This window comes from Tursiops truncatus, chromosome 6, assembly GCF_011762595.2.
Source record: "Tursiops truncatus isolate mTurTru1 chromosome 6, mTurTru1.mat.Y, whole genome shotgun sequence".
Lineage (NCBI taxonomy): Eukaryota > Metazoa > Chordata > Mammalia > Artiodactyla > Delphinidae > Tursiops > Tursiops truncatus.
The window spans coordinates 112,523,960-112,541,930 of NC_047039.1; the positions used below are offsets into that span (position 1 = coordinate 112,523,960).

At 61.1% G+C, this 17,971-nt stretch overlaps 1 protein-coding gene across 3 annotated transcripts in view; it reads right to left on the reverse strand.

Annotated features, from left to right (window-relative positions):
• Nucleotides 1-17,971, reverse strand: part of COL5A1 (collagen type V alpha 1 chain) — a 156,536-nt gene that overhangs the window by 63,328 nt on the left and 75,237 nt on the right. For all 3 annotated transcript variants that reach the window (XM_033858985.2, XM_033858986.2, XM_033858984.2), the window contains exons 10-20: nt 16,532-16,573; nt 16,277-16,339; nt 11,637-11,711; nt 10,690-10,782; nt 9,132-9,188; nt 8,241-8,294; nt 7,851-7,904; nt 5,407-5,460; nt 3,971-4,024; nt 2,703-2,756; nt 1,028-1,072 (exon numbers count right to left, since the gene is read on the reverse strand). In XM_033858985.2, coding sequence (XP_033714876.1) covers nt 1,028-1,072; nt 2,703-2,756; nt 3,971-4,024; nt 5,407-5,460; nt 7,851-7,904; nt 8,241-8,294; nt 9,132-9,188; nt 10,690-10,782; nt 11,637-11,711; nt 16,277-16,339; nt 16,532-16,573 — 645 coding nt within the window. The remainder of the gene's footprint in view (nt 1-1,027; nt 1,073-2,702; nt 2,757-3,970; nt 4,025-5,406; nt 5,461-7,850; nt 7,905-8,240; nt 8,295-9,131; nt 9,189-10,689; nt 10,783-11,636; nt 11,712-16,276; nt 16,340-16,531; nt 16,574-17,971) is intronic.

Here is a 17,971-nt window from a genome sequence, read left to right on the forward strand (position 1 = left end):
GCTCCCTCCCTCCCTGTCAGCTGGAGAGCTAGAGCCTTTCAAGGCACCACGATTTCGAGTGCCTTTAATTTTGATAGGACCTTCTCAGATGCACTAGAAGAGAAACGCTTCCCACGTTCATTGCCACTTAAATGTTCCCTTCCTTCTTTTAATACCTAGTCACGTAAATGTTTTTCAGAAGTTGATAACCCAGAAGGCATCGCCTAGACCCGTGTTAAGGGGGGAGCTGCGTTGATGAACCCCCATTGTGGCTAACCAGACACCTAGGGTGTAATTTAGTCCCAAGCGGAGGTGCAGACGCCGACCCCGGGCGGGCTCTCCTCCACGCAGCGCCTGCAATATTTCTCCTCAGTTAACGTCCCCGGATGTGTATGGCCACGTTGACGTGGGTAACAAAAATGAGATGTTTGAAAAGTAACAGTAAGTGAAAAGGAATTAATGTCCTTTTGTCACTGAGGAAATCGCTCTGGTCTTAAACAGAAGTCAGCTTAGGTAAAGAGCTTCTGGAGGCCCGGGTAGGGGCGCCCTCCTGGAGGACTCTTTATTTGGAAAATGTAGCCATCAGGAAGTGTGGCAGGTCAAGCGACTGCCCCTGGACACCTGCCCTGTTGGACCCTGGACACCCAACATGGTGGACCCTGGGCACCCACCATCATAGACACTGGACACCCACCATCATGGGCCCTGGACACCCAACATGGTGGACCCTGGGCACCCACCATCATAGACACTGGACACCCACCATCATGGGTCCTGGACACCCACGATCATGGACCCAGGATACCCACCACGTCTGTACCTGGAGTCCCAACCACGACCCTCGGGGGCCGGGGCTTCCTCCCTGGCAAAGGCTCAGGCTGACTCCTTAACACTGTCCGCCCACCTCACCCGTTCCTTTCCCGGGAGATCCCCAGATTTGTGTGTCTCAAGGCTGAGCCCCTCTCGAATCTATGCTCTGAGTCGATCCCTGATTCTGGCCAGAGCATCAAGGAGGAGACACAGAAGCCCACCCAGTCAGTGGACTTACAGGCTCCCCGGGCAGCCCTCTGGGCCCGACTTCTCCATCGTCACCCTACGGGGGAGAAAAGAGGCAGGATTTTAGGGATAAGCCATAAAACCTGGACACGAGAGAGACAATTTTTCCTTCATCCGCGCAGGATTCTTTGGCCTGGGGCTGCTTCAGCATACGCCAGCTACTAGTCCCTGCGCCAGCAGGCAAAGTGCCGAGTGTCCCCACCCCCAAAGGCTGCAGGTAAAAGGCGGGGTTTGGGGCTCACAGCCCCAGTGAGGGGAAAGCTGGGCAGGAAAAATCAATGGTTACCTGACAGGTAAAGACACGGATGAAAACTAGAATGGCAGAAACTAGGCAGAGATAGATGGCAGACAGGTAGAAAGACAGCAAGATAGAGAGAGATGATGTATAGATAACAGATAAATAGGTAGAGGATCGAGAAATAGTAGGTAGGTAGCTTGATGAATAGATAATAAGTAGATCATAGATAGATGATAGAGATAAATAGATATAGATAGATAATAGATAGACAGGTGAAAGGTAGAGACATGAATGATAGAAACTGGTGTAGGGCAGGATCCTGAGAGAATCACCAGATGCCCTGGGCCAACCCCAAGGGGCCCTAACGTCTTAAACACAGACGGGGAGCAAACCAGGATGAGTCTTTCCTTCTGGCTCTACAAGGAGAGCTGCCTTAGCTTGCCTGGTTCACGACCAGGAGATGCTTGTTCACACCCCGCTTCTCTCCATCAAGGCACTGCCCCCTCCTCCTTCCTTCAGCGCACACACGCACACACCCTGTGCAGGCACGTGCACGCACACACACGCCCGCATGCACACAGACACACTGCAAATGCACGCACACATACCCACTCACAGTGCACAGGTACACACACAGCCCTGCACACGCATGCACACACACACACGCGTGCACGCGCGTGCACCTGCATGCACTTCCTCATTCCAGAAGCACAGACATCTGGGGACCCCTCTCCCCTCTCTCATCTTACAGTGGACCGTGCAGGCTGAGGCCCCAACTGGAGACAGTGCCCTGATGATGCCACAGCCCAGGAGCTGTCAGGACAGGCATGCCCCTCTTTCCCAGGTACTGGGGCTTCTAAACCTGTCCCCCAAATACCCCTAACGCCCGAAGAAACTGTCTAAGTGACTGGGGCGCACGGAGGGAGAGGGGCCGCAGGCTTCTCTGCCACAGGAGGGCTGTGCTTCCATCTAGGGACATCACTTGGTCTGCAGCCCCACCAAGACGCACCTGACAGAACCAGGACGCGGGGCAGAGCCCACCTGAGCGCCCGACCTAGCCCAGGCCCTGACCTTGGATGGCATCACCGCCCCTCGCTCTGTCCACACGCTTCCCTCACCTTGTCCCCACCTCCAGGGCCGAGGAAGGTCATTTTCTGGACTCTCTGCACCTCACTCCTCACCCCAAATCCCAAGCTCTGCCACTCGCTGCCTCTGTCCGCCCCTCACTCAGACACGGAGCTTATCGGCTCCCCCAACATCAAGGTCTGAGATCTGCTTCTACAGGAAGGAAGTCCTGTGTGGCCGTCTGTCCACTCCCATCAACTCCCCTCCCCCCGATGCAGGTGCCGATCACTGCTGCCAGCATCTTGTGCAGTTTTCACCGAGGAGACGGGCAGCAGGTGTGGCCCCCACACAGCAGGATACGTACCCTTTCTCCGTCTTCCCCTGGAGGTCCCGGAGGGCCAGAAGGACCAGGGTCGCCCTGGGAAGCCAAGCAGGGTCAGCGTTAGGCCCGCGGGCAGACACGCACGGCTATCTCAAGCCCCCCATGTCGTCTTTCTCTGCTTCTGAGACTGAAAATCTCAGAAGCAGAGAAAGATCCACACCGCCTCCCAAGACTTTCCCAGAGTCACAGAGGACCCCTTTGGAGACAGGGCCTCCTGGCGTGACGGGCTGCAAAGCTGGCTGGCAGGACTCTCAACCCGGGACCCAGTGTCCTGGAGGAGGGTCGGCTGGACCGGCACCCAGGGACCGGTGGAGACCCCAGGACACCTGGGTCTGAGCTGCACCCTACTGACCTCTCCGTGTGAAGCAGGGGCACACCCCAGCCCCGCACGCCCCCTGAAAGGGCCAGCACTCTGCACTGTGAAGGTCAGCGCTGGTCCACCTGACACCCTGCAGCTTCAGGCCTTGCACACCATCGGCGCTCAGCACGTGCTCCTCTGTCAGTCCCACGGACTGGCCCTTCCCCCCGGTCTCCCCATGAGTGTCGGAGAACGTGGGCGAAGAAGCTCTGGCTAAGGCACACGAGCCACTTCTCAGGGCGGCAGACATGACGGGTGACCCTTATGACAGAATCAACAGCGTGTGTGTGTGTGTGTGTGCGTGTGTGTGTGTGTTCACGTGCACACGTGCGTGTGCCTGCGTGCCCAGGACATGCCAAAACATGAAAGAGGCATCATCTACATCAAAGAAAACAGGTTAAGGGCTGCAAAGAGCATCTCATGGGGACACGTGGGACCGGGCAAGATAACAGGCGGGCCCCCGGCTGCAGCGGGCACCCCGACCCCCACCCACGGGGCGGTCACGTGGGACCAGCCCGCCTCCTGGAGCCGCCCCTTAACGGTGAGAAGGGTCCTCGGGTCCCAAAAGGGCAGCCCCTGGGTTTCCTGAAGGTGTGGAGGGCCCCTTAACAGAGTGGGTTTCCCACGGGAGCTCCACATTCCCTGCCTCACCCACTCGAGGGGGCCACTGGCTCTTTCGCCATCAGCTGCAGGTGCGAAATCGGCTCTCCTTGGGCTGACCTTCCATCCCCAGGGATGTCATGCCCACGTCCAAGTCCACTGCCCCAGCCTCATGAGGCTCACCAGCGACCACTTTGGAATCGAGTGCCCAACCCCCCAGGAAGCCTAAGGCTGCCCAGAAGAGCCTCCCGACAGCACCTCCCCCAGCAGCTCCCAGAGAGGAAACACTCACCCGGTGGCCCTTCTCTCCCGGCAGCCCAGCCAGGCCATCGAAGCCGCGGTCACCCTGCGAGGAGGACAGAGGGCAGCTCAGCCCGTGCCACACGGCCGCTCCACCTGCCTCGGGCCACAGTCTACGCAGCGCCTGTGCACCCGGGGCCCCAGGACCCTGCGGAGGGGCCCCTGGCTGCCGCCCCATCACACATTCCACAGCCTTGGGTCCATCATCCCAATGCTTTTCCCCAAAACACCAACAAAGGCTGCAAACAGAGAGATGACCTCTGTCCCAGAGCCACAGACAGCGGCCCAGAGGGTCCTGAGACCTCAGCGTTTGGGGTGATGGCTGCGAAGTCGGGGTGTGTGTGTGTGCGCACGCGCACCTGCTGTCTGCCTGTGCCTCTTATCTCGACACCCTCGGGGCTCAGAGTGCCGCCCCCACGCAGCAGGTGCGCCTACCCATCTGGCGGATGGCCCAGCTCCGCCCACCCTCGGGCACCCCAGCTCCCCAGCCAGCCCTCCTTCTGCCACCCAGGTGGCCTCCTGGAGTCCAGCTCCCCGCCTCATGGGTGTTGCAAGCCACGTGGGATTGAAGTCAGGAGAAGACTAGTTCAGGCTTGAATACTTTTGTTGGTGAAAGAAGGCCGTAAGCTACCGGGACAGATTCAGGAACCTTCTCCTCCTCCGTCACCGCACGTCCCTGAAAACCAGGGCCGCTCGTTCGCTCGGCGCTCACAGGAGCACCCGAGGGCCAATCCACGCCAGTTACCGGGGGAGCAGGTGCAGTGCCCCGTGGGGGGTTTGGGGACCCCTGAGAACAGCTGCTGTCCCCACTGCGGGCTCCTCGCTGGAGAAAGTCAGCACTTCCTCCAGCACCTTGTACGGGCTTTAGACGAACGCTTCCAGGGCCGAGAAGGAAGGGTCGACCAGGAACAGCGGGAGTTTCATCCCAGATTCGGGGACAGAGGGATGGGCACACCGAACCTCCGAACCCGGGAGGGGTGGGGCTTCCCCGGGCTCCCGCAGCTGCCCCCGGGGCACACGCACACGCCTCAACTCCACGGTCACCCACGCGCAGTCTGCTCACTCCCTGCAGCCGGGAGGGGTGGGGCTTCCCTGGGCTCCCGCGGCTGCCCCCGGGGCACACGCACACGCCTCAGCTCCACGGTCACCCACGCGCAGTCTACTCGCTCCCTGCAGACACCCCAAATCTCGGCAAGAGGACCTCCTGCCCCGTGGACTTGTGAGAGACCCATGAAATTCTCCCCACCAGCCCCTGTCTTCGTGCCAACGTGCCAGAGGAGCTGACCCAAACTGAACCTTCCAACCCCCGAGGTCCTACCCCCGGATGAGAGCAAACGTCCGAGTCATCACGTGTCATCACAACCATACCCGTCACACAGCGCGTGCTGACGCCGTGGTGACGCTGACCGAGGAACGGGCACCACCTACCTTGGGGCCAGTCTGTCCAGGCATGCCTCTTGCTCCGTCGCTGCCCGCTCGGCCCTGGAACGGAGCGGGGCAAACTGTCAGTACGCGGGAGTGGCCGGCTTACCGAGACCTCTGGGCGGAGGCTCCCCGTGACACCAAGCGGAGGCTTGCACAGCCCCGGGGGGCCGGCTGGCCCAGGGGACCCCGTCCGGAGTCCCGGCTGCCGTACGCAGGTTCTGGCCTTCCCGAGCCTCGCCATCCTGAACCTTGGAGCGGGGCTGACGTGCTTGCCCCCGTGTTGGTGAGGACGTGGTATGCACGAGACGGTGTGACGGGGGGCGACCCAGGGGCCGTGTGGGTCCGTGGGACCCGCTTCACAACCCAGGAGAGAGCCCGCCCCTGACATCGGCACATGTCCTGTCCACCAGCTGACATCAAGGGAAAGCCCAGAGAGCCACAGGGCGAGAGAAAGCACCTGGTTAGTGCGATGGAGGGGGAGGAAAGTGAGGCCCAGAGGGGTGGGCTGGCTCTCGAAGGCCATGCAGCCGCCCCCAGGCAGGGTCTGGACGGTGAGCTCGACCCTCCGTACCCGGGGGCCACTCCCATGGCCATTCCTTCCAGCCGGGGCAGCAGGCCCACGGTGCCCACCTGGGGCTGGAGGACAGGGCCCCGACCTACCAGGTCCCCGATAAAGGCCGCAGTCCCCCAGGAGAGCCTGCCAGGCGTGAGGCCACCTAGATGGGGGCGGGGACCACGGCAGACGTCCACTTGCCGATAAGGAACGTCAGGCAGCTGAGCGTACATCCCTGGCCTCGATCAACACCACGTCCTCTCCAGGCCACACGTGCCTGACCCATGAGGCCTCGCCAGGGCCACCGGGGCTGCGCTGACGGGCAGAAAGGCCTCACGGCACGACCAGGACGGGGAGGGCAGCACGAAAGCGGCGAGGGTCTGGGGGGACCACCAGGAGGCGGCCTGCGCACCCCAGGTGAAAGGTTACAAGGAACCGCCAGGGATGAAAAGTCATCTCGGAACGTGCACCCGAGCAACGCAGCTCCAGGCGGAACGCGGACGCGACCCCGTGAACAGAGGGCCCGACCGGGAGCCTCTCCTCAAATTTCCAAACGCTTTCAGAAATCAAGAGAAATCTGTCAGAAGAGCTGACAGGATTTCACTGCAGGACATTGCGGGCAAACGGCCGGACGCTTCTCTCACGCTGACGGGCTCCGCACTGCACAAAGAACTAAAGGGACAGCCCGCCATGCGGCCTTGAGCCCCTCCCGCCGTCCCCTCCTCTCCAGCCTCATTCTTCCAGCACATGCGTAACCACAGCCCTGATGCCGGTGGTCTCTGCCACGAGTCACCCTACAGACCATCGCTGGCATCCTCCCCTTTTCAGTTTTCACCTCTCCCTGACCGAGAAACCGTTTCCACTGAAACTTGACAATAAGTGTTTACAGAGATACAAAAGACCCTCAAAGAAATAAAATGCCTTTCAGAACCAGGTCCAAGATAAGCCACCTCACTGTCTACCAAGAACCCCTGAATTCCGGCATCAGCGGTCCTTCTAGAATCATCCGTGCACCCCTCTGCCTCGTGCCTGGGTCCCCTCCACGATCCGTGAAGCTGCAGCCTTGAGGGGCCGGCATGAGACAGCCGTGCCTGAATGCTGCTCACTCCATCCCCTGCCTTGTAACTACAATTAACTCCCAGGACAGAGGCCCTGTAACCGCTAAGGAATTATGCATTTTTGCCTTGTATACTCTGCAGCTAAAGCAAGAGCTGGCAGCTCAGTGGCGACCCACCATTCCTTGCAGGGGTTCATCTAGGTATAAATACAACACAAGAACGTGTAATTTTTTCATTCGGTAGAAAAGTTCACTTGATGAAAAGATTCACTAGTTAGAGCCTGACGTGGGTAAATGAGGATTTCCCGAGCTCAACTGGATGGTGTTCATCAATTTATATTAGGTTATAAACGCGCGCTCTCCGTCAGTAGCCACGGTCTCATGGAAGCAAAGCAGTTTCGTCCACTAAAATTACAACCCAAACAGAGAATCCAGGAGTCTAGGAGCACAGGTAAGGTGCGGGGGCCCGAGCAGCCGGCCGGCCATTTCCCCCAAACCAAAGCCATTTCTGGAGAAATGAGGCTGCCCCTGAAGAAAGGACCACTGATCATTTTGTCTTTTCCATACTTGCTCCCCAAGAGCCTGGGAAATTGCTTTAATTAAACATGTTTGTTAAACTACGTTCACATGCTCGGGACAGAGGCTGGGGGCAGGGGCGGGGCAGCTCGCTGCCCCCGTGGAACGGGACCCACCCAGCCTTGGACACAGACACGCCCTCTGAAGGGAGGGGAGCAGCTGGGCCAAGCCTAGCCGGCAAGGTGCAGCGTGACCGGGGCAAACGCACCGCAGGCTCCCGCCCCATCCATGGCCCAGCCGCTGTCACTGAGAACTACTCACCCTTCTTCCAGGCTTTCCCGACGGGCCAGGTGGGCCCTGCAAACCCCGGGGACCCTGTCGCGAATCAGAGGACAAAGGTCAGTAGCGTGTCTGTTTCTCAGAGGGAAAAAGCAAAGCCTGGTCCCCGTGCTCGTCCACCTGGCCCGTGGCTACTGTCCCAGCTGCCAGCATGTGGGCAACAGCAGGACAGGGTGCGGGACCCACTGCCCTGAGGGCGGGGACCGAAAACAGCCAGCTCGGTCCCCTGCCGCTGACACCACTGCTGTCCTACATCCAGCTTTGCATCAGGTGATGGCAACTCCCGCTACTTCCTTGACGAAATGCGGCATCGGGGGCACCGCCTTCCGGGGGGCGCCGCTTCAGACAGAGGAAGGTGAGGGGGGTACGTACCTGAGGCCCCATGTCTCCCGGCTCGCCCTTCAGACCTCCGCTCCCGGGAGGGCCCTGGGGAGACACGTCTGGTTAGGGGATGCCCGGCAGGTACAGGCTGTAGGGGTGTCTGGGGAAGGGTCGGGAAGCAGAAGGGACACAGGACTGGCCCGTGGGCAGGACTCCCACAGAGCCCGGCCGGCTGCCTTGGACAGAACCCGAGGGACAAGCAGTCACTTTTCCTCGTGTGCATCTCTTCCCAGGTTTGAGGGAAATCCTGGACAGTGGCGCGCACGAGGGCCACGAGCTCAGAACACGCTCGCTTCTCTCCAGGATGGATCTGACCACGGTCTGTCACAGCCCGTAGCCCAGGGCCGTGTGTGGACGTCCTCGCCCACTGCAGGGCAAGACCCCCAGATGCTGGGAGGGCACCGACGCAGACCTGGGGCCAGGGGCCAAGCGCACCCCACACGGGGAATGGGGATGGGAGCACCGTGCGCTTCAATCCTCCGGCTCCTTGCAAGCTTCAAGGGCCATGCACACCCCCAGGGGCCCCTTCACTGCCCCGAGTGTGTCTGGCTGCCCGAGGCTCGTGCAGCAGGGGCCGGGCAGGGGGCTAGAATCGGGGTCTGCCCCACACTGAGGTGGTCTCGACTATAAAGAGGGATGGCAGCCTCAAAAGAAAGAGGCTTGGAGCCCCCGGGGTCACGAGGTAAAGTCGTAGCCAGTGCAAGTGTGAGGGCTTCCCAGCCCCCAGGGCACCACAGGCCCCGGCCGCCCAGGCCCCTCCTGCCCCAAGGTCCCAGTGACGTAAAGTGTGCTCTGACCTGGATAAGCTGGGAGCCTGATGGGCTGGGGGGGCAGCGGGAAGGGAAGGCACCCCATCCCCCAGGCTCCCCCATGACTACTTACCATGGGGCCGGGTCTCCCAGTAAGACCCATCGGGCCAGCCGGCCCCCTCAACGCCAGCTGAAAGGGAAAACGGGACACGCTGAGAAATGGCTGGTTTACCTGTACTGATAGGTGAGACGTGCCAGGTGGGAAGGGGGGCCGATATCAGAGGCCAAGGACAGGAGCCTCTGGGGGTGGAGGTCACATGGACCCCCAGACCCACTTTCTCCGATCCTCTGGGCTCCCGGCAACAACCACAAACGGAGCGGCAGAGGTGGGGTGGGAGCCAGGTGGGTGCCCACTCCCCGCTTTGGGGATGGGCGCTCCACCCACCTGGCTGCTCAGAGCCTCCTGCTGCCTGCCTCCGTCTCCCCAGCTGGCCTCGCACAGGCAGGGCCTGCCCTCAGCCCTGCACCCCGCAGAGGAAGCGTGAGAAGCAGCCCCACTTCCGGGCTGGGTTAGGGTTCCACGAGAGGCACTTCCAGCGACCGGGGAGGTATCGGGGAGCCCTCCTAGGGTGAACTAAGTCATGCCCAGGAGAGGCAGCCGGGGAGCCTCAGCCACCCAGGGCCCCGCCTAGACACCTGCCCAGGTGGCTCCTCGCCTCCCAGCTGCACCACACAGCTCAGCCTGCTTTCTTAGAGGGCTTCCTCCACGCCACTCTGAGACTGTTTCCCCTGCGTGATGCCATTTTAATTTTGGAAGATTTTGTGTTATAAAATCTTCTTGGGAGCCCATCGCCCACTTGACTTCAGTCAAAACACACACATATTCGAAGGCCAGCCAGGCCGGCCCGTCAGTAAATCCGGGGGCAGGTGATGGGGTTTGCTACCCGCTGATTGTATCACACGACAATGTGTTCCGCAGCAATGACTCAGTACCCGCCGCCCTGTAATGCGTTATCCACACGTTCTGATCGTTAGCATCTATCCGCTGCGCCAGAGCTCCGTAAATGTTACCAAACAAGGGACTACTTAGCAGCTTGTTGCAGTGCCCCATTACGGGCACTCCACTGTCACCCACCCCGCCGGGGGGCATCTGCTCTTATCACAGGCAGTCAGCAACCTGGAGCCTCGTCAACTAGAAACACGATTCGCTCATCAGCTCATCTGTCAAGAGCAGAGCAGTAATGGGGCAAGTGCTCCTCGGACGCCCAGGTGAGCCAGGGGCTCTGGGGCCCACGGGCTCTCTCCCCGGGGCGTCGGGCTCGGCCCAGCCCATCACAGGGAGCCCCTGCCAGGAGTACATGGCGGGGGTCTCTCCATCCCCAGAGCCCAGGGGAGGGCAGCGGACGGCTGAAGCTGGGCGCACGGGGTCAGGAGGTGCCAGAGGGGCTCAGCAGCCGTCCTCATCCAGGAACCCGGCCCCTCGCTGTGGGCGAGGAACCCTAAGAAACCTCGCCCACCTTTCCTGGTGCTCACCCGGGTCCCCCAAATGCACAGGGATGACGATCCCCGCAGGCTCCTGACTCGGACACGCACACCCAAGCTGGCCAGAGGCGCTTCCCCTCCAAGCTGGGCCCCGAGCCCCGTGGGGCCGGGCTCTGCCCCCCAGCCCCCCGGCCCCAGGCCCCACTCACCCGGGCCTGCTGGAGGATGGCTTGAGCTTGGGACTCCTGGGCCGAGACCATGGGTCCTTTGGAGCCCGCATCGCCGCCCCCTCCGAACCGGAACTGTGGGTGTAAGACTGGGGTCACCAAGGGCACACCGACGTGGTGCCCGCTCTGGACCCCAGCGCTGAGGCGGTGCCCGTCGGCCTCCCTGGCAACAGCAGAGCCTTGGAGAGTCCGGATGGGCAGCTTCCAGCCCCAGTCCCCGTCTCGGTCACGCCACCCGACTCTGCCAGCGCAGGGCTGCTCCAGCCCCGCCGGCCAATTTCAGCCCTGGGGCCGCCCGGAGAGCCTCCCTGCAGCGGGAAGCCCCTTCTGGCACCTGCGGCATTTCACCTGAGACCCCACGGCCCGATTTACTTAAAGGAAGAGCCCAGGGCCCAGTGCAAACCCCGCACTGAGGCCCAGCAGGGAGGCGACAGGTCCACGCAGGGTCTCCCGAGCTGCACCCAGCCTCCCGGGCTCACGGAGAAACTGACATGGGCCCAGACCAGCCCTCCATCATGCTCGCCCTCCCGGCCTGGGCTCCCCGTGAGGACCCGCAAAGTCACGAGCAGGCCAAGTTCAAGGAGGGGCCGGCTGGCACGGGGGTCCGAGTGGAGAGGGCAGGTGTGTGGTGACGGAAGCAGACACCACACAGCTTCCCGCAGAGCTGGACTCTGTTCCCTTAGGAGGGGCCAGCCCTGGACGCCGGCAGAGGGGGAGCCCTTGACCCTGGTGTCCACCCTGCCGTGTCAGCAGAACAGCCCCAAGGGGTCCGTATCTACGAGACAGTCGGCCCAGGTTGGAGCTAGTCTTCGGCCCGGTGACTGACCCCCCCTCGGAAACAGCCCAGGGCCCCACTCCTCCGTCGCACCTGGGACCCCGAGCCCACCCACACGGCCGCCACCCCCCAGCCCTCAAGTAAGGACACTCACAGGCAGCATGAGCATGGTTCCAGGAGGGCCGGGCAGCCCGTCAGCCCCAGGAAGGCCTGGGCGTCCAGGGGGACCCTGTGGACAGAAGGGCCAGGAGAATAGGTCAGCACACAGGGCGGAACTGGGCTGGGACGAGGTGACGGGGCGGAGTCAGGAAACGCAGGACCCCGGGAAAGGGATGTGCAGACCCCAAGCCCAGAGGAGGCGGCTTCGCTGTGGACTGAGGACAGGATCCAGAGGAATGAGAGACACAAAGGCTGGAGCCTGCCGTGGGGGCGGGGCATGGAGGGCAGAGGCCACACCGCGGGAGGTGCCGGGGCTTCCACGACCACAGGAGTAACGCCAGGAACGTCCCTGCCAGGTGTCCCACCTGGGGGGCAGCCCAAGGACACCTGCGCTGGCTGCTCAGAGGGCAGCTTGAAAAAATCGTCAGCCGAGCTTTGCCAAGCACTGAGGTCTGTAACTCAAAGACTTTGTCCCCTGAGCCAAAAGATGGGGCTGCATCACAGCCGCCTTCCCACCCTTCAGGACACTGAACGCAGGCTAATGACGGGGCCCACTCTGTCCACGGCCTGTGAGACGCGGGACATGCTCCAGCCACCAGGCTCAAGGCGAAATAAGAAAAGTCACCTGGCCTTTGTGTGTTCTCTGATCAGTGGCCTAAGTTGGCCAAACGGAAATGTTTTAAAGCACTGGCACCGCAGGGCTGGTCACACGTAGACCAGGTAAAGAAACAAGGCTCCCCTTCCACGGTTAACAGAGGGTTTTCCTGAGGCCGTCCTGGCGTCACTCTGGCACGGAGATGAGGGGACAGAGCTCAGACCCTCTGGAAGTGGCTGTAGTCCCAGGCCCCAGGCTGAACGCAGGAGCCCGGGGCTCAGGACCAGCTGCAAAGCCGAGCTGCTTCCCATAATAAAAGCAGCAGGGTCGGGGAGGAGCTGCAAAGACCAGGGGAGTCTTTATGCTGAGATATTTTTGCTTTTGCTCTTAGAAAGACCCAGAAAAGGAGAGGAACACGCACCAATCCTCACGTCCTCAGTATCAGCGGTTTGCTTTTTTTCAGGTCGGCTCCTGTGCAGTTACAGCTTGGGAGAGGCCAGAGAAGCTCTCGGGGGTCAGCGCCTGCTCTGGATCTGAAACCCGGCTACACCTGCGGCCGGGGCCAGAGCCCTGGGGGAAGGGGGCACCATGCACGCTCCCACCCCACCAGGAGCCTCAGCTGGCCCTGCAGCAGGAGGGGGCCGGGAAGTCCCAGCGGAGCTCACTGAGGTCTTCTGAGCCCGGGAAGCCCGACAGGCCTGGAGGGAGGCACTGAGGTGTTCCTATCGATACCTTCAGCCTTGTCCCAGCTCAAAAGGTACCCCCACCCAACGTGCTCCCTAATATGAAAAAGGGTCTTTCTGGCTTCTAGGGGGTTCAAGAGGTTAACAAGACGACTCAGGTGGCCCTGGCTCAATCCTAGTGATGCCTCATTGACAGCACCGGAGGGGGGACGACCAGGCCACAGAGAGGACGTGGCCCCAACACACCCAGGGAAGGCCCATGTTACTGTGGCTTGCGGCCAGGACATCACAGAGATACCTGGCTGTGTGCAACAGGTGAGTAACCAGGTGTCCCAGGTTGGATGGCCCCACAAAAGATGTCCTGGGCACAGAGGGGCACTGGAAGGCGGAGCCGCCTGTCCTGCCCCCAGAAGGCAGGAGATGGTCGGACAACCTCGCCTTGCGGGCATCAGCGGTCACTCACCACAGCCTTTGCGAAGCTAAAAGCTTCCTATGGGCCTCGGTGGACTCTGCCTCTCAGCTAAGTTGCAGGGACCCAGCCTGTGACCATCCCCCTGGCCCTGAGTGTACATCCAGCCAGCCGCGGGGGGAGGCGGTGACACAGCTGGGCATCGTCCCAGCGGGCCCTGGGGATTAATGCAGGCACCTGGGAATCACGCTTTCCGTGGGTGTAATAACGGGGGTTCTTACAAGCCTTTTAAAGGACAGAAAAGACCCTCAAGCAAAATCCCGAAAGGATGCCCAACCCTTGAAACCTAAAGAGGTGGGAGGGAGGGGTTGAGGTCTCAACAACCGGGAGAAGGGGCTGGAGAAGCTGCGCCCATTGCAGCGTCATTACCGGGCTGTGTGGACATGATACAGAGTCACTGACCCTGCTGCTCCCTGGCCCCGAGGCTATCGAGTGCATCCCGATTCTGCAGGGAGGGAGGCACCCCCCGCAGGAAAGGGCCACTCAGACGAGTCTGCATAAACAGACCTTACTGACACAAGCCTTATCTTCCATTAGTTTCCCCCATGTATTTTGCAATCACTTCTCTGTAGTTTATTGCTTTCTGTTAAAATGGTATATAAGTTCCCAAGTCTAACCACTTCTCTGGGTTTCTTCTTCTTTTTCATGAAGCCTCATGTAAAATTAAAAATATGAATAAACTCATTTGCCTTTTCTCCTGTTAATGTCTTTGATCAGCTTAATTTGCAGGTCCCACTGACAAAACCTAAGATGGTAAAGTTCTTTCCTCTCCTACACGGGAATTTCGAGGTCATGCTGCCAGCAAGTGGCACTGCAGGATCCTGACTCTGCATCCAATGTTCTTTCACAGCTAATCAGCAGACAAGCAGGAGATCCGGGCATTGCGAGGACGCTGAGCTGTGAGCAGGGACAGTTCCTGGACAAGCTGGTTAGGCAGGGCCCAGCGGGCGAGCAGTGCTCAGCTCCTGGCATCAGCTCCTCTCCCTGGGAAGAGCCCTGGTAAGGTCAATGGGCCGCAGGTTTCCCCTCCAATTCCAGGGACAGCGGGCTCTAGAGCAGGTGATTCCTCTGCCTCCCTAACCCCAGCCCCTTTCTCCTGGACCCTAACTTGAAGTTAAGGGAGACCAGCTCTAAAAGCACCGGGATTCCACCGGCAGGTGCCGTGGCTCTTCCAACTCTCAGGTCTCAGCACTCAAAGCACCGGCAGGGTCGCTGCCTCTGGCCCTGACCCAGGTTCAGTCCAGAGGCAGGGACCAAGCGGGGAGGAGTGTCCCTCTGGTTCGTGAGCATTTAGACCCTCAGTGCTAGACCAGTGCCCAGCACTGTGGACACTCCGTGAATATCTGTGCTGGACAGACAGACGGACAGACACTTGGAGCAACACTGAGGCTGACGGGAGATGTCAGTCAGTATCTGTGGCCCCTGTGGACGGCGACCTTCCCTACGTCTAAGAGAGAAGACGTCTGCTACGGCAGGCTGTCCTCTCTCACTGACGTCTGGACTCAGTCGCACCCCTGGGTCCATCTGAGGATGGCTCTGTGGGGGGACACGGCTGTCACCCCTCCATCCACTCCCAGACCTTTGGAGTGAGCTGGGTTAGAGACTGCAGCCCCTAGGGCAGAACTTGACTGGTGTGGGTTCAGGGGTGGGGAGAGGACAGGCCCCTCACCTGCTTGTCTGGAATTTCAACAGTGGTAGAGGCAGGAGCGGCATGGGAAGTATGGGAAGGCCAAGCAGGTCACAGGCCAGCCACGGAGCAAGGCCCACCTACTCCGCCCCCAAAGCCACTGGCCACAGGGAAGCAACATGGCGGAGAATCCTGTTTGGTACCCAGTCTGACCCGGCTGCCCTCAGAGGTCATGCAGCCACCTGCTTTGTCTGCGGGCATTTCCTCACATCACCCTGAGCATCACCCCAAAGCCCCCAGCACCTGACAGCCAAACGCCCCCTCGGAAGCAGACCCCAGCTGCCTTTCATCAGGACCAGACCCAGGCACTGTCCACCCCAAAACCGTGAGGTCTTTGCTCTGGGCAGTGTGCCAGGCGCTGGGGATAAAGGTCTGTTAGGATGCACACACGCCCCCAGTGTCTCTCATCTACAACTACACCCAATTATAGCTCTCAGTCTGACTGTGCTCACATCGATATTCATTAGACCAGCAGGAAAAACAAAAAGAAAAAAACATCAAGCTGGTCGAGAACCCACAGGGCAGCAGTACCCCCAAACGCCCACTAGGAGGCGGAACGAAATTGCCGCGAACTGGGCTCAGCCTGCATCTCTCCGGCAGCCACCCAGGGCGACCCGGGGATGGTACCTTTGACCAGGGAGACCACAGGATGTGTCCCTTTGGTCAGGGTGACCCCAGGATGGTCCCTTTGGCTAGGGTGGCCGCAAGATGGTCTCTCTGACCCAGAGCAAGTTTTCTGTGTCTGTTGCTAGATTTCCAACAAGGAAGCTGGAGCGAGGGGGTCTTAAGGCCAATGAAGTCCACGTATTGAGGGAGGATGATTCGGACCCTGTGGGATACCCAGGCAGCACCAGAGCTCTTTGGCCACTGCAGCTGTTGTTACTGCTACCCTAATGCAGGGCCGCCACGATGAGCTGGCCCCTGGAACCCGCCGGGGGACCCACAGCCCAGCTGAGGCTCACTCTTGCAGGGGTCTCCTGCCTCCAGCTCAGGGCCAGGCAACAGTCGGCCCCCTAAACATCTGAAGAGAGTGGGCGCGCTAAGGGGTGGCGTGAGATGCGAGGGGACGGGGCAATCTGGGGAAGGACGTCAGTGTACGGCGGTCACCCACACAGGTGAGGGCAAGGCTGCTCCCCGAGCAGGGAGGACGCCTGGACGAGGCCACAGAGCCCGTGATCCGAGGGGACTGAGCCGCCCTTACCCTTTCTCCAGGGTCACCCACTTGGCCAGTGGGACCCATCGTTCCTGGAGGTCCTGGGAGACCCTAGAATTAAAAGTAAAATCAGGCAGAGTTAAAGATGCAGCCACAGGGCGGTTCCCGCCTTGCCAGGAGAGGGTTCGAGAAAGTGCCGGTCCCAGGGCGTTTACCCCTCTTTTCCATCTGGGAGCTTTAAGGGGTCTCCCTCCACCCCTGAGCGCCTCCCACAAGTCACGGGACATAAAATGGGACACTCACCGCGGGGCCTTCGGGGCCGGGTGGCCCCTCCAGGAGCATGCCCTGGAAGAGACAGGGGGAGCGTCTGAGACCCCAGGATCCCTTCCCTCCATCGCCAGACCCCGAGTGCGCCCGGCCCCTAGCAGACCCCGGTCCTGAGGAAGCCCTCCATGCTGGGTGGACCAGAGGGCCACCGTCTCGGGCCCCTGGGTCTGCACCCTCCGTCCTGGGAGGGGTCCCAAGCAGCAGCCTCTGGAAGGGGGGCCACGGCGACCGTCCTCTGAGTGTTTCCAAGGCAGCCACAAGCCAGACAGCAACCCACAGGTTTCCCTCAAGAACCGCTTCCAGAGGAGAGAGGAGGAACCCGGACGCCCCGGCCACACCTCTGCCTTCCTGTGCCCAGGGGGCAGTGCCCAGGCAGGCCCCGGTGACGGCGGCCTGAGGGAGCAGTGGACCCCAGGGCCAGGGCCCAGGGAGGATGGAGAGACGACCAGCCGGTGGCTTCCGGGAGGACAGGAGGAAAGGGCACCACAGCTGAGGTCCCCGCCTAGAGAACCGTTAGGCCCAACTGCTAGAGCGGCCATGCTGGGGTCTCCAGCCCCCCCCCCTCCCTCCACCTGGGAAACACAGCCAAGTCCACTGGGCACTCAGCTGCCCTCCTCCTCTAGCCCCTCACCCGGCTGAGCCGAGGTTCATGCTGCCTCAGGCCCCCGGGCCTCACTGTCTTTCCCCTCAAATAGGGACAAGGCCTCCTGCCCCCTGTCAGCCTGGGCCGTAGAGTCGGCACGGGCAACGGAGGGGAGAGCAGGCTTCAGGTCTCTGCGGACACAGCTCCCGGCCCGGGGTCTCCTGCTCCCGGGCCTCGGCTTCAGCTACCTTCCCAGCGCGGGCCTCCTCTCTACCCCTGTCCGGTCAACACCAAGGTGAGCGTCCTCTGTGTTCCATGCCCACCGCCCCAGCGTCCTCTGTGTTCCATGCCCACTTCAGGAGTCAGAGGCAACGCATGGCCTTCCAGGGAGGGAAGGACCTCTGGCCCCTGCGAGGGTCTGCATGCTGAGAACACCGTGGTGGATCGTTTCTGGGGGTCCTGGGACCCGGTGGGTTCCGTCCGGCCCGGCTGGGCAGGCTTCAGACTTACGCGGGGCGCCTGGCTGCCGTGGACCCCTCCTCCCAATGAATTCCTGTGACGGCTGAGACAGCGGTGAGAGGGCTGGACATACTTGGCCCCCCGTGGCAGACCTGCCTCCTGTTTCCCCGGAACAAAGCAGGCTCGGGTCGCTTCTCTCTGGGGCTGATCAATGCTATTGTGCCCTGGGCTTTTCTTTGAAAGTGAACAGTTCTCTTGTGACACCTAGAATTGCCTCCTAGGAGTAAGAGGGTGTGCCCAGGACAGGCACCAGGTCAGCAAAGGTGTCAGACACCCCCCAGTGGGGGGCACCCAGGCCAGGGGCTGCAGGTCCC